General features: G+C 42.7%; 1 protein-coding gene and 1 pseudogene across 2 annotated transcripts; one reads left to right on the forward strand and one right to left on the reverse strand.

Annotated features, from left to right (window-relative positions):
• Positions 1-2,570: 2,570 nt before the first annotated feature.
• Positions 2,571-9,917, reverse strand: LOC139043419 (vacuolar protein-sorting-associated protein 36-like). 2 transcript variants are annotated; one of them, XM_070503558.1, is made up of 6 exons: positions 9,799-9,917; positions 9,192-9,257; positions 7,743-7,807; positions 7,031-7,115; positions 6,003-6,079; positions 2,571-5,915 (listed from the first exon to the last, which is right to left on the reverse strand). In XM_070503558.1, exons 2-6 carry the CDS (start codon positions 9,240-9,242, stop codon positions 5,822-5,824), a joined length of 372 nt encoding a protein of 123 aa, XP_070359659.1. In that variant the 5' UTR covers positions 9,243-9,257; positions 9,799-9,917; the 3' UTR covers positions 2,571-5,821. The 2 variants fall into 2 exon arrangements, with proteins under 2 accessions (XP_070359659.1, XP_070359660.1); XM_070503559.1 differs by lacking the exon at positions 9,799-9,917 and having other exon boundaries at positions 9,192-9,505.
• Positions 9,918-9,932: 15 nt separating this feature from the next.
• Positions 9,933-18,079, forward strand: LOC123275625 (mitochondrial ornithine transporter 1-like; annotated as a pseudogene).
• The last annotated feature ends 1,805 nt before the right edge of the window (positions 18,080-19,884 follow it).

Here is a 19,884-nt window from a genome sequence, read left to right on the forward strand (position 1 = left end):
TTGTTCAATAAATCAAAAAGAACATTTAAAAAACTCTAATCCGCATGTGTTAAAGTTGTCTTCTTAAAAGAACACAAGAGGATGGAGTTCACCTTAAGAGCTGTCATTTTCGAGTCCACTGTGAAGTGCAACGCACTTCACCATTTGCTTTTCTGTTACACAAAATACACCACTTGACAGACAAAACTAACGTGTGGTAGTAGAAATCAGAGCACGGTGGTGGCCTCTGGGGAGCAGGTGATGGGAAAGAGGCACCAAGGACCTCTTGGGAACGACAGATATCTTCTATTGTTTGGTGTGCGATTTACATGGATTTTTTATGCATTTGTCAAAACTCATCCAACTTAAGATCTGTGCATTTCACTGTGTAAATTTTACCTCCATTTTTTTTTAATGTTTTAAAGATTTTTATTTTTCCTTTTTCTCCCCAAAGCCCCCCAGTACATAGTTGTGTATTTTTAGTTGTGGGTCCTTCTAGTTGTGGCATGTGGGACGCTGCCTCAGCATGGCTTGATGAGCGGTGCCATGTCCGTGCCCAGGATTCAAACTGGCGAAACCCTGGGCCACCGAAGCAGAGTGCACGAACTTAACCACTCTGCCACGGGGCCAGCCCCTACCTCAATTTTTAAAACAAAAAAATACAGCATTTGCAGGTCTTTGAATCTAACTTAATCTTTTAAAAGATGGCACAATTATTCAATTATCAGTTTACCAGAGGTACTAAACTTGCTAAGTATTTATCTTGTCAAATAACTAATTCTAGCAGTATTCATTTAATCTACCCAAAGTTTCAAAAGAGGCTTTAAAGTCATTATCCACTTTCACTACCAACAGAATTATCTAGTCCAATATCCATTCATCAGCTCAAATTGGGATTCCTTTTCAAATGCCACAGTCCCTGGCATTTTCAGTTTTAAAAGCAAAAGCTCAAGGCAAAGAGTGGGCTTTGGAGTTAGATACAGCTGAGATTAATTCCAGCCCTGCCTCTGTAACCTTGGGCAAATTACTTAATCCCTCCTTTCCTTCACTATAAAAGGCATATAATAATGGTTATATTGAAGTTTTCTGGTGACTGGGTGAAACAGTCAGAAAGCAACTTGCTCTGCGTTAATCTTTCAAAGACACTCTCTCCCCAGGACCTCAATCCAGGTACAAGTGGCTGGTTAACGTGCTTGGTCATTTCTTAAATAACAGCTTTATTGAGATGCTTGGTCATTGTTGCCTTCATTAGAATTCTCACCAAACTGTATTACTGTCTTTATTGGACAGTTAAAACAGTTTAATCTTTTCTAAAAGAAGGCACATAGACTTGAAGGGAAAAAAAAGCTTTCAAAAGGACAGCGGTATGTTCTTGTCAGTATTGAACTAAAGCTGGCTGTCTAGATATCCTGAATTCTCTTTATGGGTCAGTGACTGGTCTAATGATCTTGTGCAAATTGTGTGAAAATTGTTCACTATCTCAATAACATCCTTTATACAAATGGAGAGATCTTGTATTTCCCTAGATAATACCCTGAGAGAAAAGCTTTAACTGACTCCTGATTATCAGGGCACAAGGAAGGACACGAATTACCCAGTTTTCACACTGTAATAACAAGATCTTACATGTGTGTTAACCTGACTTTTCTGGAGTGCTTCCCACATCATGGATGTGGCCTGTGTCATGGAATTTGAATAAGATAGTGTATCTCAGACAGGCTGAGCCCTGACAAGTCTGGTTGAGAAGCCCCTTGGGAAGAAGGGTAAAGGACTGATTTAGGTTTGTGAGTCAACTCATGGCACATTATAATCCAAAATCGCTCCATTCAGTTAGTACTTAACCAGGATCTACCTTGTACAATCACTGACTTAGGAGTGGGAATTCAAAAGTTGTGTCATATGAAAGTCCTTGAACTCAAAGAAATCCAATTTCTCTATTTTATTACGGCATCAAGACAACAAATAGAGAGCAAGATAAAACACAGTCAAGTATATGAGACGGACAGTAACTCTTAGGGAGTTTAGAAATAGAGCTGTGTACTGGAAACAGATTTTTCTAGAGCAGGTGGGATTGAGCAAAGCATGATTTTGATTAGTGGGGGTAGGGGTGTGAGTGGGAAGAAGGAACGATGGGAAGTCTGGACAGACAAGGGGAAGCGTCCCAGCAACAGGAAGAGGCACACCTCACGCTGTTCCCGTGACCCAATGCCTGCCACCTACTGACCATCTCTTGGTCCTCGTGAGTCTAGTTTACCAAGCTCTTCCCCTCCCACGGGGCCTTCCCAGGTCCCTCCCTCAAAACGAAAAGCTCCTTCCTTGTCTTCCACAGCGTGGTACCTGTGCCCCTTTCATGGCATGGACTTCCTTCCATCTTCAATTAAGGTTGCTCACATGTCTCTTTGCCCAACCGGGCCACCCTCTTAAGGGCAGGGGCTGTATCTTATTCACTTTTGTATCCCCACCAATGGCCCACAAAGCTCCTCACACAAATTCAGTATGTATTAAAAAAAAATGTGTTTTAATTGAAGTGACTGGGAGATAAAAAGTAGGATAAAGTGGAGCCAAATTATAAATAGATAGATACACCGGAGTTAATTCATTCAATAACTATTTATTGAGTCATACTGTGTGCCAGGCCCTGTTCTGGCCTCTGGGGATCTATCCATGAACAAACCAGAGAAACATCTCTGCCCTGTGAGCTTACACTCTAGAAAATGGATGGGATCAGCAATAAATTTACATAAATTCAACCATCCTATTCAGGAAAAAAAAGGATCCATATTTAAATAGTTTATTGGTGCTGTAAAAGTCTACTGTTGATATGTAGTTTGTATTATATATTGTACTTACTATATTCATAAACTATTCATCCTCATGTATCACACTACAGGGAATCTAATATAGAGAACTTTATTGGCAGTTTAAGAGATTCTCAAGGATCATTTTGAGCATGCTCGATTTCATCCTTAGGCAGTCTTTAGCACAGTCTTTGAAACCTAACTACCTTATAAGTTGTGACTCTACTGAAACAAAATGAAAACTCTGAGATTGTTGGGCAAAGAAGAACCAGTTTAAGTATTTGAGCATGAGAATGCTGACAATCACGTCTGGTCAGATTTGTCTGGTAACAGGGAATGAGAGACAGTACATTCACATGAACACACAAGGTCAATCAACAGTGGAATTCACATCAGGAATTAGAAGAAAACAGTTCATGAGCCATTTCCCATTCTTTTAAAACTAAAATAGTAAGAGCTTGAGGTCATAAATATTTATAATCAACTCTTGATTATAAAATCTAAACAAAAAAATTGTAACATACTGGCTTATTCTAACTAAAGGTTTATCATTTTCATATATTTTTCAAAGAGTATTTAAAAAGAACGCCAAGAAACATCGTTTTTAAATTTTGCAAAAACTTTACTCTATATACATTAATTCCAATCATTTAATCCTGAAAGCAATCTTCACTTGTACAATGTAAAAAAACTTTTGACAGTATGTGACTAGAAATATCCCATTACCATAAAGCTACAAACAGATTTATGCTCCTAAGAGCAAAGTTAGGGAAGCAAAAATAATAACCACACCAGTGATAAGCACCAAGACAGAACTTTTTTGCACTTAGGGCCTGATTGGCTCTATTTAAACAAAACCTCTACCAACAGAGGACCAAAATAACACCTTATTTGGCAAAAAAAAAAAAAAAAGAGAGAGATAAAAATATACATACAGAGGTCTGGAAACAGTGGAGAATGCCCACTTAAAAAATTAAACAATGAAATTATTCATATTTGTCTTTTAGTTAATGTGACATTTGCAAAATATATTCATATGTCACTTTTCTTCTTTAGTTCGCCTTATACAATTCAGGTTGTGCCATGTTTGTTAATGTTGTCACACTACTGTAAATCAATATGGTGAACAATGGGAGTTTGCTGTAATGAATCCGAACCATGAGAGCTAGATCCAGGAGCCCAAACAACCTTAGTTGCAACTCATTAAGCAGTGAAACAGATTATTTATCTTTGTAATTTTTACAAGCCGTAGCCAGATATCATGTGTGTGTGCGTGCGTGTGCACGTGCAAGTATGCCAGAGCAGTGAGAGCACAACTCAGAAGGGAGTGACATAAACAGGCTCACACAAGGACCCAAAAGATTTGGGCAGCCGACACTGAATTTCCCCAAAACAAACCTGAAGCTGAGCAATGGGGGAATTCGGGGATCTGTCATCACAATATAGAATCAGTGACAGATTTGGAGAACAAAGACTAAGTAAGGCAGGATGCCTCAGCCACAACATTCCCATGACACTGGAGGACACAAAGCAGTGACAGCCACTCTTCAGGCAGGGATCAGGGACAGACTCTGCCTGCACTTGGAGGGATTCCCTGGGTCTGCGGCCGAGGGTTCCTGCAAAGGCAAAGGGTCCCCAAAGGGCATCTGCAGTAGCCTCAGGCAGTGGCCCTCCACCTCACTCAGTGAGAATGTCTTAGGGACCCCAGAGTGTGGCCCTGGGTATCCCCTCCTCCTGGTCTCAACCGTTCTCTGGATACAGATACTATCCCTTCCAGAGACTTGGTCAAAAACTATTGCTACCTTCCACTTCCAACTCAGTCTCAGGAAGAGGGTGTTCTCGTCCCCGTGGGGTCCCTGAGTTTGAGGTAATGCCGACATACTGTATGCTGTACCACAGTAACATATGAAGGCAGGCAAGTCCACTTGAAAACTCAAGCAATCTAAATTCAACATCAGCCAGTTTTTGTTACCTCGGTAATACTGTTTGGTGAGATAGTTTCTCCACACAACTTATGATGTGTGGGGTAAAGAAAAAAAATATTGCTAGAATGTGATAGAAATATTTTTAAAAGTTCAATGTTGAAACTCCTTAAGGGAAGGAAAAGGAGACATTTTACTTTTCCACTGTCTATGTTCCTGTCCTTGGCTTCGAGGTCAAAGAGCACCAAGGTTCCTGTTAAGCTAGTTCAAGCTTCTCCCAGCCCCTCCCCTGCACAACAATCCTGGGGAATTCCTGAGCCGTCTGCTTCCCAAATTTGTAATCTTATCTCTGGGCATGTCTACACAGCTCTTTAATTCAGTTTCAAAATCCACAGTACTTTTTAAACAAAATGACATAGTTGCATTCTTTAAATGCCAGCTATGAAATCATCACTTAAAAAAAGAAAGAAAGAAACTACTCAGATTATATATACGTAAGACAAATAAAATTCTCTCCCTTTTTAAGTGCTTTATTTGGTCTGCTGCAGACATGCGTATGGCTGCTTCCAAAGAAAAGCCCTTAGGAGGAGCTGCTGACAGCATTCCGCAGTTTGATATTTGTTCCAATGTTGTCAGGTTCTTAGACGACACCGTACATATGACTTGCTTCATGAAAACCCCCCAAAATGGGCACTTTAGATACAGGAAAAAACCTTATTTATAATTCAGTGAATTTTTCTCACACCAAAATAACACTCTAACCTGTCCAAACATGCAACTTCTCCTTTTCTTCCCCCATGAACTAAATTCCTTTCCTTAAAAAATAGTCAGACTTGAGGATTGAGTGAAAAACTACCATATTTCAAGTTCAACTCTGAGGGTTCTTTACAACTGTAGCATGATTTCAAATTCACGTTGTCATTCATTTTTCTGTATTTTCCTATATTTATCCTAAATAACCTTCCTGGACCATTATATTTAGGGAGAAATTAAAAGGGTTTTATATTATACTGCAAAGTTCCTGTAAATGCTCAGTTTATCAGGGTTTACTCTGAGCTCAATGTCAGACAACCTCTACATGACGCAAAGATACAGACAAGAAGTATTTCAAATACAAAACCCTTAGCTCTGTGTCATAAATAAATTTGGGTAAAATCGCAAGCCTTCCACGGAATCATCTCGGCAAAGATGGCCCATCTTCTCTGCAAGAAGCAACCTAGAAATCAAGAGGAAAAGCCACAATCATGTGTCTGTTCAGAAACACAAACTACAAGGTGTAATGAAGAGCAAGGACCTTACGTACCGTTCTTTGGACAGGAGGACAGACATTCCTACGAGCTTGGCAAACTCTTCTGACGTTAGGGATCCCTTTTCTGAAACCTAACAGAAACACAGAGCAGAAAAATGTGATGGTGTGGACCGTCTAGGCGCCAACCTAAGGAGAGCGTCCACCAGTATACTCAGGAATAACGGACTGAATTTCCTACTAAATGTAAGAATATCCACTACAGAACCACCTCTTCTTCACTAATGTTTAATTCTGCAAAAGCTGAAGGACCCAGAACAAACAGAGAAGAGGTTAAAATATCACGAAGTGCATAGTAAAACAGTGCAGGAGTACAAAGGCGCTACAGTAAAGCTTAAAAAGAACTATTGGCTATTCTAAGAAGGAACATACGACAAATTCTAATTGAGTGCATATTACACGCTCCACTGAGGACCCTTATCTACAGATGTAGTTTAAAATATGTGGTAGAAATACCTATAGTCTTGGGATTTTCATCTAGCTTAAAATTAGAAGCATAATAAATATGAGTTATTCAAATTATACAGGCTCGCCGCAGAGGCTATGAAGGCAGTAATATTTCAAATATCCTAATGAGTAATATTAGCAGTTTGGCCAGCAAAAGCCATCTAAACTACAGTTGCTTTTCATATTTTTTGAAGCAATTATTTCACAAAACAACTTGTGATGTTTTATAATGCTGCTTATGTGGGTGTTACTGAAAGAAAAAGTTCAGTCATGGGTAACATTCTGATTAACAGAGTTAAGAACCTGTTCTCAACACTGGGCATCAAATGAAAAGAGAACGCCTCACTAATTCTATCTCCTTACTTACAAGACGTTACGAGTATCGGTAAGTTTCAAAAAGCTTTCAAAGTATAATTTTGATTACTATTTATTCATTAATGATAAACTGTTTTTAATTGGGTCTTCAAATGTTACTTTTTAGTAAAGTTAAATCCAAAAGGAAATCCTGTTTCTCAAGTTGCTAAGCATCGCGTCTTGGTAGCAAGCCCTAATAACCAGAGGAAGCCGGGTTCACATACTGTCTCCAAGGCTGAGGCCACCATTTCCTCTTCCTTGTGGGCCTGAAGCTCAATTACCATGACGCCGCTGTCGAAAACTCGGAGCCTACAAATCGCAGATGGGAGAACAAAGCCATGAATATCCGGGATTTTCAACCCCTGAGGAGGCGCAAGTATTTCTTGATATCTTTTATGCCCAGGTATGAGGGGAAGAATAACACAAAATAACCTTTAAAACATAACGACCACAAGCAACCATGGCATAACTAAAAAGCTCATGAATAAACAGGTAATAAAATTATGAACTATAATCCAGAGGCTTTTCTATAATCCAGAAATACGTATGGCTACTTTTTTTTAACCTGAGGATAAGGAAAATGTAATTCACAGCTCAATATTTGCACTTCTAAGCTTCCAGAAACTAACGCAAAATGTCTAGGGGAGGAGGCGCTGGTTACTCTGGCCTCATGGGAGGTGCCTACATTCTACTCTCACTGCCCTCAATCCACAGCCGTCAGACTACTAGCACCCGCAGGCCACGCCCAGCCCTAAGGATGGAGGCCAGAATGACAGAGATGCTTGTGGGCCCAGTGAATTCTGTTCACACGGAATGTAATTTCAAGAGGGGCGATATGGTGGCTGGCCCTGCAGGACGGCACCTGGCAGCGCTTGCCTGTCCACTCTGTGAGGAGCAGCGACTACAGCCAGCAAGGCCCCGCGGAGGACCTTTTACCTGAGAGGTAATTTCAGCGCTTCCAGCATCTTGCACGCATTCACTAAATCTTCTGGCGAGAGCAACTAATGGGGAAACAAATCCAGTTTACACTGAAAATTAATAGAGTGATGCTATATAATTATAATGACCACTGAAACAGAAGAGCAAACTTAAAGCATCGTTTATCAAGGATTTTAGGTAGCTTAATCACTACAAGGCAAAAAGGATTAACAAAGAAGCAGACTTCTACTCATTAAAGCAGTGCTATCCAACAGAAACAAAATGCAAGTCATAAATGTAATTTTTAATTTTCTAGTAGCCACATTAAAAAAATAAAAGGAAACAGGTGAAATTAGTTTTAATACGTACATTTTATTTAACCCAATAGGTCCAAAAATTCAACACATTATCAATACAAAAATTACTGAGATATTTAAGAATTCTTTATTCTGTACTAAATCTTGTAAAGTCAATGTATAATTTACACTTAGAGCACCTCTCAGTTTACATTAACTACACTTCAAGTTCACAGTGGCCACACGTGGCTAGCTAGCGGCTACCCTTCTGGACCACATGGCCTTAAAGACTCAGCCCATGTGGTGGCTGACAAGCACAGCTCTGAGTCACAAAGAATGGCTCCAGAGCCAGCCCAGCCTGGGTCCAAATAATTTGCCATGGTCAAATTATTTAATCTTTCTAAGCTTCAATTTCCTCTTCCCCAAATTATCCCCCAGACAGGGACAGTAAAAGTAGGCCCCTCACTGAGTTATTGGGAGGCTAGATGAGGGAACCCTTGCAGAGTGCCTGGCGGATGGGGAACACTCACTGATGGCAGTTATGATGACTATTGAAATAAGAACAGAGCAGAGGCTTAGCTCATGGGGCAGGCTGAATGCTGGAGAGACAGGTGTGGGTCATTTGCATGGAGCTGACACCACAAAACTGATTTAGAGGGCACAACGGTGAGAACCCTGGAGGCCAAGGACATCTGGGTGTGAAGGGACAATGAGAGTTGAACAGCGGCTGCAGATTCAGAGCCAAAGAAGCAGGGCAGCTTTTTCTGTATCATTTACAGGCAATTGGTATCCAACCCAGTTAATTCAAACAGGTGACTATCACAGAGAAGGGGCATCACACTCAACCTTATTAATCACAGCAATACGAACACAGAACATTAGAGCTGAAAGGTATCTGTGCGTCCAAACCCTTATTTTAAAGGTAGAAAACCTGAGTCCAGAGAGGTTAAGTAAGCTACTCAAGGTCACTCAGCAAATCACTGGCAAAACCAGGAACAGAATCTACCTCCTAGACCCCAGGGCAGTATTCTATTCACTGCACCACACTGCTTCTCCAAATAGTTTTGATATTCACAACCCTTCCTCAAATTCTATTCACTATAGGGGAATTTGTACTATATTAAGAAAGTCTATAATTAGTTAAAAGAATATCTAAATATTCTATTCTTACTTCCATTCCTCGAGCTCGGTTTACTAAACAGTATACCTCTGTGAGTGACATTATTCCTCCTCGTCCCTGTTAAAAATGAAACAAAAGAAGTATTACGTTACACTTAGCACCAGTTGGCATTTAACAGAAATCACAATCAGAGTGAAATCAGAAATCATAAAATTTCTTAAGAAGCTTTTAAAAACTGTATTTACAAACAGGAAGACCTGTTCAGATACCCTGAGGCAATTCAAATTCAATACTTGGACTTGTCATTATTACTGTTTTAACATTTACTCAACGAAAAATGGGGCTCTCTTCTTTCATGTTTCAGAAAGAGTATTTAAATGTTTCAAGTTATTCCAACTAATAAATGAAAAAAAATCATAGAATTAAATAGGAATATCACCATTTTACAACCCCTAATAAAGTAACAGATCTCCATAATGACTACCAATGGCTGCCAACATCACAAAAAAAGACGCTCAGACGTTATGCACCTCCTGATGCATGGTGCTGGTGACTGTGGCTGGTGGTACTAAACCCATAGGAGATGAGGTGAGTGCTTCCGCTTTTGGACTAATGTGCATTCATTCCTCCGTTTACATTTCCAGTATAGTCATTTTACCTACAACCCTCGAACTGCTGACGTGCACCGGCCTTATGCTCTCCTCTGGCACCATCACACCCTCATGCCGTCTGTTGCTGAGGTTGAGGCGGTCATCAGCTGACCTGGGAAATCTTTTTGCAATGGCAGCTTTTTGGTTAAAAATTTATCCTGGGTTTTCATCTGTGGCAGTTATATGCTCCACTGCTCCAGGTTGGATTTTGAGCATGTAGGCATAGCCTCAGAACCTAGTTTTATTTAAAGCTTAGCGGCAAATACACTAAAGTATTAATAGTGTATGTTTTTGGGTGATGGGACTATAGGTAATGTTTTCCTCCTCCATGGTTTTTGGTTTTGTTTTGTGTGTCACTGTGTTTCTTGTTCTGGCTGCTGTAACAAAATACCATTGACTGGGTGGCTTAAACAACACACATTTGTTACTCATACTTCTAGACGCTGGGAAGTCCAGGATCAAGGTGCTAGCTGGTTCCATGTCTGGGGAGGGCCCTCTTCCTGTTTTGCAGAGGGACCACTTTGCTGTGTCCTCACATGGCAGAGAGCGAGCACAACCTAGCTCTCTGGTCTCTTATAAGGGCGCTAATCCCTTCATGAGGACTCCACCCTCGTGACCTCATCTAAACCTAATTACCTCCTACAGGACCCTCCCCGCCCGCAAAATGCCATCACATTGGGGTTAAAGGGTTCAACAAAGGAATCTGGGGTGGGGGGCCCAACATTCAGTCCGTAGCGTTGTGACTGATAAAGGAGCATGGATCCTGCAGTCAGGCAGACCTGGGTTCGAATCCTATCATTGCCACTTAGCAGCTGTGTGACTTTGGGCACAACATGTATCATGTCTAAGTGTCGTTTTCTCCGTGTGGCAGTTGGGGTCTTGCTGTTCGCCTCACCGAGTTGCAGATCCTTCAATGAAACAGCACGTGCACGTTCCTGGTGGGCGCTCAGGAAGTGTTTCTCTCCCTTCATCTGCCCTCTCCTTTACCACTGAGTTTCAGCGCAGTGAGTGCTGCATGAATGAACGGCTGGACAGGTAACTGGTCTCCTGTGCTGTGTCCTTTCAGTGACCTGCATAATGCGGCTGCTGGTTCCTTCGCCTCCGCGTTTGCTGCCCTGGTGCTCTGCCCCACTGAGCTTGTGAAGTGCCGGCTACAGACCATGTACGAAATGCAGATGTCGGGGAAGATAGCCAAAAGCCAGAAGTAAGCACCGCTTGGGCACAAACATTAGGTCTCGAGCATGTATTGAGTATTTTAAAAAATATATTGTACTAAAATTAAGTGACAGATATAGAAACAGATGTGTCTAATCCAAAATACTGTTTCTAGAACTTCTACCAATCAGAATAATTTTCTGAACGGACATTTGTGGTGGTCGGACCCACCCCCCAGGCCACAAAACATCATAGACAGGTGTTTAATACCCCAGAAGTGATGAAGCCAGGAGCTTCTACCCCTTTTGACCGGTTGAGGGCATAAGGCATGATCCCCAGCTGTTTTCGGAGGCACATGGCAGACAGCTTTGGAACTGTGTGTGAGAACTGAGCCTTCATAAGGGCCGCTTTGGTTCTGAGATGAATATTTGATGCCCTTTCCCAGGTTTCACGTAGATGTTCAGGCTGATCACCTCAGATCCCCGCGGTAACTTTCTTTACGCCCCTCCCTAATCCTTCAAGCGGACCTGCAAAGGGCGCCAGTTCTGGGAACACTGAGCAGGACCGTTGTGAGCATAGCTGCCCTTCAGATCAAATTCCTCTCCAGCTCAGTCTTGAAAGATCCTAGTTACCCTGTGAAGGTGTATATGTCACGTAATATGATTTATTTGAATTGTAAAGCAATTTATTATCCTGATTAATCTCAAAACTTGCTTATTTATCTTCACATCTGGCTGACTGCAGTTCTGGGGGTGAATATTGCTGTGGTTAACTCAGACCCTGTCAATCCACTGGGGAAAATTGGTAGATAAATTGACCATTTTCAGAGTTACCAGTCCCCTTGCAGCAGCGAGGCTGGGGTTTGTAATAGAGCCCAATTTCCTGCACCCTTGGGATTCTTTGCAACCAATTTGAATCTATTATTCATAGCCCAGAGTCCAAAACTGTGAGTCTTTAAGACTTTTTATTGAGATAGTATGTGTACACAGTAACGCGAACACACACAGAAATCGTAAGTGTGAAATGAACATGCCTTTGTAACCAGTGCCCAAGAAGTAGGACGTTAATAGCCCCCAGAAAGTTGCCCTCATGCCCCTTGAAGTGGTTTAAGGTATTTTTAAGGAAAATGGTTAGGTCCAAAGGACTTAGGCAGATGGACAGCTTGCGTGAAAGTAAGTACTGGCTGACTGTATTTTGGGCATAGCAGTGGCCACGCAGGGGTGTAGAGTAGCTTGGGGTTAAGACTTGGATGGGAAGGTAGGCTGGCCGTGTCGAGTTGGGTTACTTTGTTACGTTCACATCCGAGGATGAGAGCAGCGTTGCAGGAAGGACCTGGCTGATGGATAATACCCGATGAAGCCTTCTGAAGTCCGAGGAAGGAAGATAATCATCAAAAGCAGGTGGCCTTTATTACCTCTGGGCTTGGTCCTTCATTGGTCCAAACTGAGTCACCTGCTCTCTGAGAACAAAGTGAGGAGTGAGGGGTCCGCCAGGCTGCTGAGTGTGCGGGTTCTGCGCTCTTCCTGCCACGGCGCACGTACTCGGGAAGAGGAGTCTAGATGGACGGGGTGCTGTGTTCCGGCTGCTGCAGGACTCGGATCTGCTTAATTAGAAAGCCTTGCACCCCTACCTCTCTAAGAACTAAGTCCTGGTGCTTCTTGCCTTACAGGAGCTGTAGCTCCATTCTTAGAATTTCTTTTGTCTTGCCTTAAAGTAATGTTTAATGTTACTTGCTCGTTTCCCTGCACTGACACAGAATAAGACAAACCCTAAACACCTGAACCAATTTTCTCAGAACATAGCAGATCAAAAGAAAGGTTGGGGAGATAGAAATCGAGGGAGGTAAGGGACTGGGCAAATAGGATACCGTTTTATTCTTGCTGAGTTTGGACAACTCCTTATTGTAATTTCACTTGTTCCGTATTGAAAAATTGGATGTTAGCTTTTTTACATCTTTGATAATATGCCTTCTAGAAATGTGTGCATCCATTTTAATGAGATTTCTTTACCCTGGAGTAGTTCAGGTGACAAAGGTTGTTATAAAATAGCTGTATCTGAGCTTCCCTGAGATTTCCTTCCCACAGCGGCCTTTTAGAATTCTGGTTCTCTGTTTACAGATTCAGCTGCTTCGCCTGCTGTAACTGTCTCTCTGTGTCTCCTCCCAGTACAGTTTGGTCTGTCGTGAAGAGTATCCTTAGGAAGGATGGCCCCTTGGGCTTCTACCATGGACTCTCGAGCACTTTACTTCGAGAAGTACCGGGCTATTTCTTCTTCTTTGGTGGCTATGAACTGAGCTGATCGTTTTTTGCATCTGGGAGATCAAAAGATGAACTAGGTAAATGTATTTGCGTGGACGGCGGGTGGGTTGATGGTGTCCGCTTCCCGACTCTATGGTTGCTGCGGATTCTGTGCACTCTGCGCCGCCTTGTAGGGGATCCACCTGGCACTGGGGAGATTCTAAATCACAGAAAGTAACAGGGCCGAATGATTTCTAGCATCTTCTTCTGGGCTTCATAATTTCCTCAGGACAGGGGCTGGAGCAGCACATCCCGAACTTCTTCCCTAGAATAACATTTGTGAATTTCTTCTGGATCTATTTTCGGGAAGAAGAAATATAGAAATTACTTTCCCTGTGGGAAATTACCTATAAGTCAGCTTGCAATAAACTTAGAACTTGGTAATAAGTCTTGATAGTGTTTTGAGAGCAGTGAAAAGTGTAGTTCTTTCTAGTTTGTTCTGTTTAGCTGCTGGATACAACCATATCAATGTTTGAATCACATGGGTGATAACTTTTTTCTTGAACACCTCCCTTCATGGTTGGTGGACTTATTCTGGGGTTGGTCAAGCTCCCAGGCTTAACTGCCTTGTTTAATAAGACAACGTTGGTTTTTCATGGTAAAGGAAGAATCAGGGCTGTGGGGCATTAAGATAGTTAAGAGAAGGCTGATAAATGCCTCACCCTGCATTTCAGTGGCCTCTATTCTCATTCCTCCTGTAAGGCGTTGCCATGCTGCTGGGGGCCTGCTGATTCTAGGGGCCAGCCCTCCAAGGATGGCACAGGATGGCCACAGTGCCACAGTGATCAGCCTCAACATGACCCTCACTCGGGCTTCTCGTCCTGGCATGATGAGGGGTAGACGCAGGCCACCAACCGGAACCTTATGCTCTTAGAGCTTCGACAGTCTCCTCAGGGAATTGTGTTTGCAGCGTTTTTGTTTGTACCTACCTCCGGCCACTGCCATTGGCCTCTGGAAATATCACATCAGCTGCCCTTGAGACAAAATACTGTTTGCTAATTTTCTTCTCTAGGCCCTGTCCCTTTGATGTTAAGTGGTGGCATTGGTGGAATCTGCCTCTGGCTTGCTGTATACCCAGTGGATTGTATAAAATCCAGAATTCAAGTTCTTTCCATGTCGGGGAAACAGGCAGGATTTCTTGGAACCTTTATAACTGTTGTGAGAAATGAAGGTGAGTCTGGTAATGGCAGAAACAGGAGGTATGTTTAGAGGGGCTGGTCATTTCGGTGCTAGTCTCATTGAGGTGGTCAGGTGTGTAATTGCTTTCTTCCCCCGCCGCATATCCCTTTTCTAGTACTGTATATTAATCCACATTTGTGGATTTCTGTTTCCAACCCCCTGTCTTTAGTTTAGTTAGTTAGTTAGTTTAGTTAGTTTCATTACTCTCAAGAAAATTTAAAGTTCTTATTCCTAACCCCTGGCCCGGGTACCTGTCAGGATTCTTTGTTCTCAATAGCCTGGAGGGAATTGTTAACTAGGGGCTTTGTCTAAGGGAATAGGTGTTTTGAAGTTAGCACCACTTGTTTTACATAATGTATTATCAGAAAATGATCTCTAAGAACCACGAAGGGATTTAAAAGAATGTACAACATCCTTAATGCTAAGACTTCTGGAATTAGAAATGCACTGAGCAACTTCTGAAGGTAATTTGCTATCAATTTTTAGAGTTAAGCAGGAGGATAAAGATTTCCCAGTTAATGTTTGTTTAAAGCCAGTTTTATGCAACTAGTGAGTAAAGTTCTGTCCTTCCAGCATCCACTGTACGTCTTAAACCTTGGGATGTGAATGTCCCTGTCTTGATTTTAAGAGAGAGAGCAGGAGCCAGCTCCGTGGCCGAGTGATTAAGTTCGCGCATTCCGCTGTGGCGGCCCAGGGTTCGGATCCTGGGTGCGGACATGTCACCGCTCGTCAAGCCATGTTGAGGTGGCGTCCCACATCCCACAACTAGAAGGACCTGCAACTAAGATATACAACTATGTACAGGGGGGGTTTGGGGAAATAAAGCAGAGAAAGAAAAAAAAAAGCACCATAACAATATGCAGAAATTGTTTCGTTTGTATCCCAAATAGAGTGCAGACATCTTGTACATTACTGATAGTAACCCCTCTTTGAATTTGTGTAACACTTTATGGTTTTACAAAGTACTCACACCTCAATTATCTAACTAGTTCTTCATAACTACCTTGGGCAGTGCTAATGCTAGAAACAGGTCTCTGACTTCAACGCTGGTGTTGATGCTAGAAACAGGTCTCTGACTTCAGTGCCGGTGCTCTTTCTGCTGGCCCAATGCCTCGTGGCCCTCACCCCCCAGGAGAAGCTGCAAGGCTGCTGCCTCCTGTGGCTCTGTGGTTGCCTTCTGTCTGCCCACGTGAGGCCTCAGCTCTACCCAATCCATTTACCAGAAGTTAACCAGGTGTGGAATTGCTATATGTTACCTAAGCATCAACCAGCTTTGCTGGGAGACCTGACACTTGTCCTGTTTCTGTTAGTTGATTTGTTTCCGTCAGTCCAGGGAAACCCGGAAATAAGTCTTTCCATCACTCGTTGGTTTTTAGTGCTATTGGCTGGATTTCTAAGTGTAAAAATATCTATGCTTTGCAGCTTTGTGGGGTGGCTCCAAGGAGGGGAGTCTCAGTCTTCCATCACCTTTTATCTTCTAGGAATAATGGCCTTGTATTCTGGACTGAAACCTACTATGATCCGAGCGTTCCCTGCCAACGGGGCACTATTTTTGGCCTATGAATACAGCAGAAAGTTGATGATGAGCCAGTTTGAAGCTTACTGACGTGTTCTGGCGAACCTAGATCCAAACAGGCGTTTGAGGACTGCAGTTCATCTCAGGGTTTCATGGAGTACAAGACCAATGTGGAATTATTTTGATTTTGTGGGAAATTTGTTTTTGTCTTCTCTTCTTCTGCTTTAAATCTTCAGCTTTATGGAAGGACTTCTATTTTGCATCATGTAATTTCTGCTCATAATTGTATTGAAATAGAAAAGTTACTGCTCTTGTCCTTGGTGGGACTTTCAGGGCGAGCTGCTGGCCGTCTGTACCGAATCTGAAAGGCTAAATATAGTTATATCAGGGCTTTTGCGTAACCCTGTATGTGTGTACATGCAGTCTGGATGGCTATGTGTTGTGAGTGAAGCACACTTTGTTCCATGTTTGATCTCAAATCTCACCAGGAAAACCTAGAGGCGTAAACCACGTTTCATAAAGATGGTTATAAGTGATGGCTTAAGCCATCCTATATGTAGGGTCTCTTTTAAAATCTGCTTAACACCTATACTATACTAAGTGGTTAAAGTTTTTAAAAAGTTTTCCTGTGGTGCTTGAAAACTAAAATATCCATCTGTGTTTTAAAGAGGAGACCATACCTGCATACTGGTGTGGCTTCCATGTTCTTGATTTAAGTTTCAGAGTAGGCATCCTGGATTTTCCCAGGATGCTCTACTGTTAAAATAGTGCCATTCATTTTCTAGGTGGAATCATATTCTACACTCTGATGTCTTGTTGGGTTTGGCCTAGAGCATCAGGCCTTCGGGCAACAGCACGCCCTCCCCTGTGCCAACTTCCCTTCTCCTCTCCCAAAGAGCTTCCTGTCTGCTGGGCTTTAGGTTGAGGAAGGGGCTGAAGGGAGGGGGCTGTGCTGCTGTGCTTTGTGAAGTCAGCTTGTGGCTGACAACAGCCCTTAGCTTCTGTCTTGCTCCTGGTCTGGGTGGGATTCCAGAGTATTGTGTTGGACCATCTATGGGCTGTTGATCTACTTTGAGCCTCTCACTCATTACCTGCACCAATTGGAAACCCATCCAGCGAGCAGAGCGCCAAAGCCAAGAGAAGCCCTCGTTCCCTGTCTGGTGACTGAGTGATGGGGCTCATGGGTGGAGTCCTCCCATCTCGGACAGAACTAGACACAGTGTAGTGTTTGCACTCCACTGTGAGTAATGTCTGGGCTGACCCATTCTAACATGTCTCAGGATCCATACTGCTTGCCTTGCTTTTACAGTTTCGGAGCCTTTCACATTTGGTACTGGCAGTCAGTGAATTTTAATGATGACCATGTGGGGGTGTGACTTTATAAAGCAAGGAAACAGGAAAAGTCGTTTTGTTAAACTCTGCCATGTATGTGTACTAACCACAACAAAAACCCCAGTTCATCCGATCCCCAGACTTGGGGATGGGCAGCTGCTCCTTGGCCACCTGGTGTAAGAGAGTCCTCCTCGGCACCACTAAAGCAAGCCGCCTCATTCCATGCCACTCCAAGACCAGCAAGGGCTCTCGCAGTAAAAAGTGTTCTTAAGCAGCCTGTGAGACTGAAAGCAGGCAGCCTGACAATGTTAATAGTAGTCCATACCAGGTGTGTCTGTCCCTGTTGGCAGAATGTAAATAATTTTTCTACCTTGCTTTTCTCTCCGTACTTAAATGGTCAGTAGCTACTGAGGGGTGCCTCATCTCAGCAGTCTTGGCTTGACGCGAAGTAGAAAATGGGACTGGCTTCCAGCAGGAAGTGAAGTGCTTCAGAGTCTGTGGTCCCCCTGCCCGGCGCCTGTGGGTCGTCTGGGGGTTAGCCCTGTTGGCAGCAGACCCTCTCATGTTGTCCTTTAAGGATTGAACTAAGTGTCTGCAGTAGAAGCCGTCTGAGGCAAGGAAGAGTGAGTTGGAGTAAGGAATGGAAACCAAAGTCAGGAGAATTTTTTTTTTCATTCTGTTTGCTTAATTCATGGTTCAGTATTTGGGTACAATTTGTACCATTTCAGATTTGTACTCCAGACAAAAATATAGTAACTTGAAATATTGTGTTTAAAGAAATTCTATTGTTCTATCATCATTAAATTATTTACCTAATATTTGAGCATATGATGAGTTGTTTTGTTTAAGTACTTTATATCCATGCAAAGAACTAAGTGACAGTGATGTTTGAGGCATGTTTAGTAATATTCCGAGGTGGTGGTTTTCTTGCAACAAGCATTGGTTTTTGTCAGCAAGATTCCTGATGTAAAATTATTTCACTGTAGGTAAATGGACCAAAATACACACTTTTTACATACACTGGCGGTATGAATCTTGGCTCTCTGGAATCACTCCCCCTGCACCAGGCTGTGGATGGGACGGGACTGACTTGGCAGGATGCCATTCTATTTTTTAAAATAGTTAAACTTCTTGCTATTAAGTTTTGGATAATTCTATTTCAGATTAGTAAATTCTGTTTAAGAAAACCAGTATTATTCTGATGTATTATGATGGAAGTTTCTTGCATTGGTCAAAGAACGCTTCACAGTGGGTTTGAAGAAAGCAATACCCAAGAGGCCCTAAACCAGTTCTTGTTAGGTGAGCAAAAGCAGGGGAGTGTGGTGACTCAGAATTGCCAGAAATCTTGATGCATTTTGGAGGATTAGGGGAGAGAAACCCCAACTGTAGTCCCCTTTATTTCTAAAAGCAAGGTTCTTAAAAACTGCGCTTTCCTTCCCTTGTTGTTGGCAGTATTGAGAAAGGTGACTGGCTCGGTTGAAGAGTGAGATCGCAGTTTTTCCCCATTCCCCTAAGCCCGCCGCCACCTCTGCCCTCCGTGGGTTGTTGCTCCAGGAATTTTAAAGGAAACCGTACAACGTATTCTGCCACAACACGTTTCTGTCACACAAATACAGGGAATAAAGTAGTCATAACGTGGAAGGAACTTGAAAGCATGTTCCTCCAATAACTCTTCCTCCAAGGGAAGCCCAATTAGGGGAGTAAAATGACAACTTCTGTCAGAAAAGCAGACAGCCTTCAGCTACGCTGCTGCACCGGTAGCTGGGACCCTTTGTGGGCTATTTTGAGAGGAAAAAAGAGCACCATAACCAGGCAGCCTGCCAGGATTGCACGGCTTTCTGTGCCACCATGATGCCCAGCGGCTCAGAGCTCTACTCCCATCTGTGCCGCTCTGCCACCCACCAGCCCTTCTCTAAAGTACGGCTCTAGGTCCCCTTTAAAAAAGATACCTACGATGGCAACTGCCAGATAGTCTGAGCTGCCAACCTGGGTGGTGAGTGGTTAGCATGCCGGTTACGAAGTTGCTTAGTTGGAGTGGTCCGTCCCAAACCCTATTTTTTCCCCACGAACTTGTTTTTTTTTTTTTTTAGTGTGCTTTTTGCCGAGCACAAGGTTTTCAGGAATGAGTACACTGTTTTAGCACAGGCACCGGTTCTTATCAGTTGCTACCTCTCACTTCTTGATAAATTCAACTTGGTCTAGACTGTTGAGAGCCTTGCCAATAAAAGGAAAATCACTCAAGGATAATTTAAATAAAGCCAAACTAGAACTGTTTTCAAGGACAATTATGGCCCTGAGATAAAGTTGCAGTGAAGGTACTTAGAATAAAATAGCACCCAGTACCAATGAGAATATGATTTCCGGTGGACACAGGGCTAGCGTGTGTTTATGACAGAAAGGTGACCTTTCCTCGTAGTTCCACATCACCCGAGTGAAGTTGGTTGTGAGTAGGGGTGGGTTGTAAAATAATCTAGATTTCTCCAGGCAAATATTTCCTTTGGCTTCACTGATGATGTTACACAAAAGCAAAAGTTACTGAGATTCTTTATCCTTCATGTTTACCAAGATTCTGTTAGCCTCCCCGACGTCTGTGCCTGTAGAATTAAAGGAAGCTC

The sequence above is a fragment of the Equus asinus genome, unplaced genomic scaffold (genome assembly GCF_041296235.1).
Source record: "Equus asinus isolate D_3611 breed Donkey unplaced genomic scaffold, EquAss-T2T_v2 contig_230, whole genome shotgun sequence".
Classification (NCBI taxonomy): domain Eukaryota; kingdom Metazoa; phylum Chordata; class Mammalia; order Perissodactyla; family Equidae; genus Equus; species Equus asinus.

Excerpts from the sequence above, each read along its gene's own strand:
- LOC139043419 (XM_070503558.1), bottom strand. The coding sequence starts at position 9,242 with ATGTCACTCACAGAGGTATACTGTTTAGTAAACCGAGCTCGAGGAATG. Across the intron at positions 7,808-9,191 it reads ACCGAGCTCGAGGAATGGAA|TTGCTCTCGCCAGAAGATTT; the intron begins GTAAGAATAGAA and ends TTTCCCCATTAG. Across the intron at positions 6,080-7,030 it reads TGGCCTCAGCCTTGGAGACA|GTTTCAGAAAAGGGATCCCT; the intron begins GTATGTGAACCC and ends TGTTTCTGTTAG.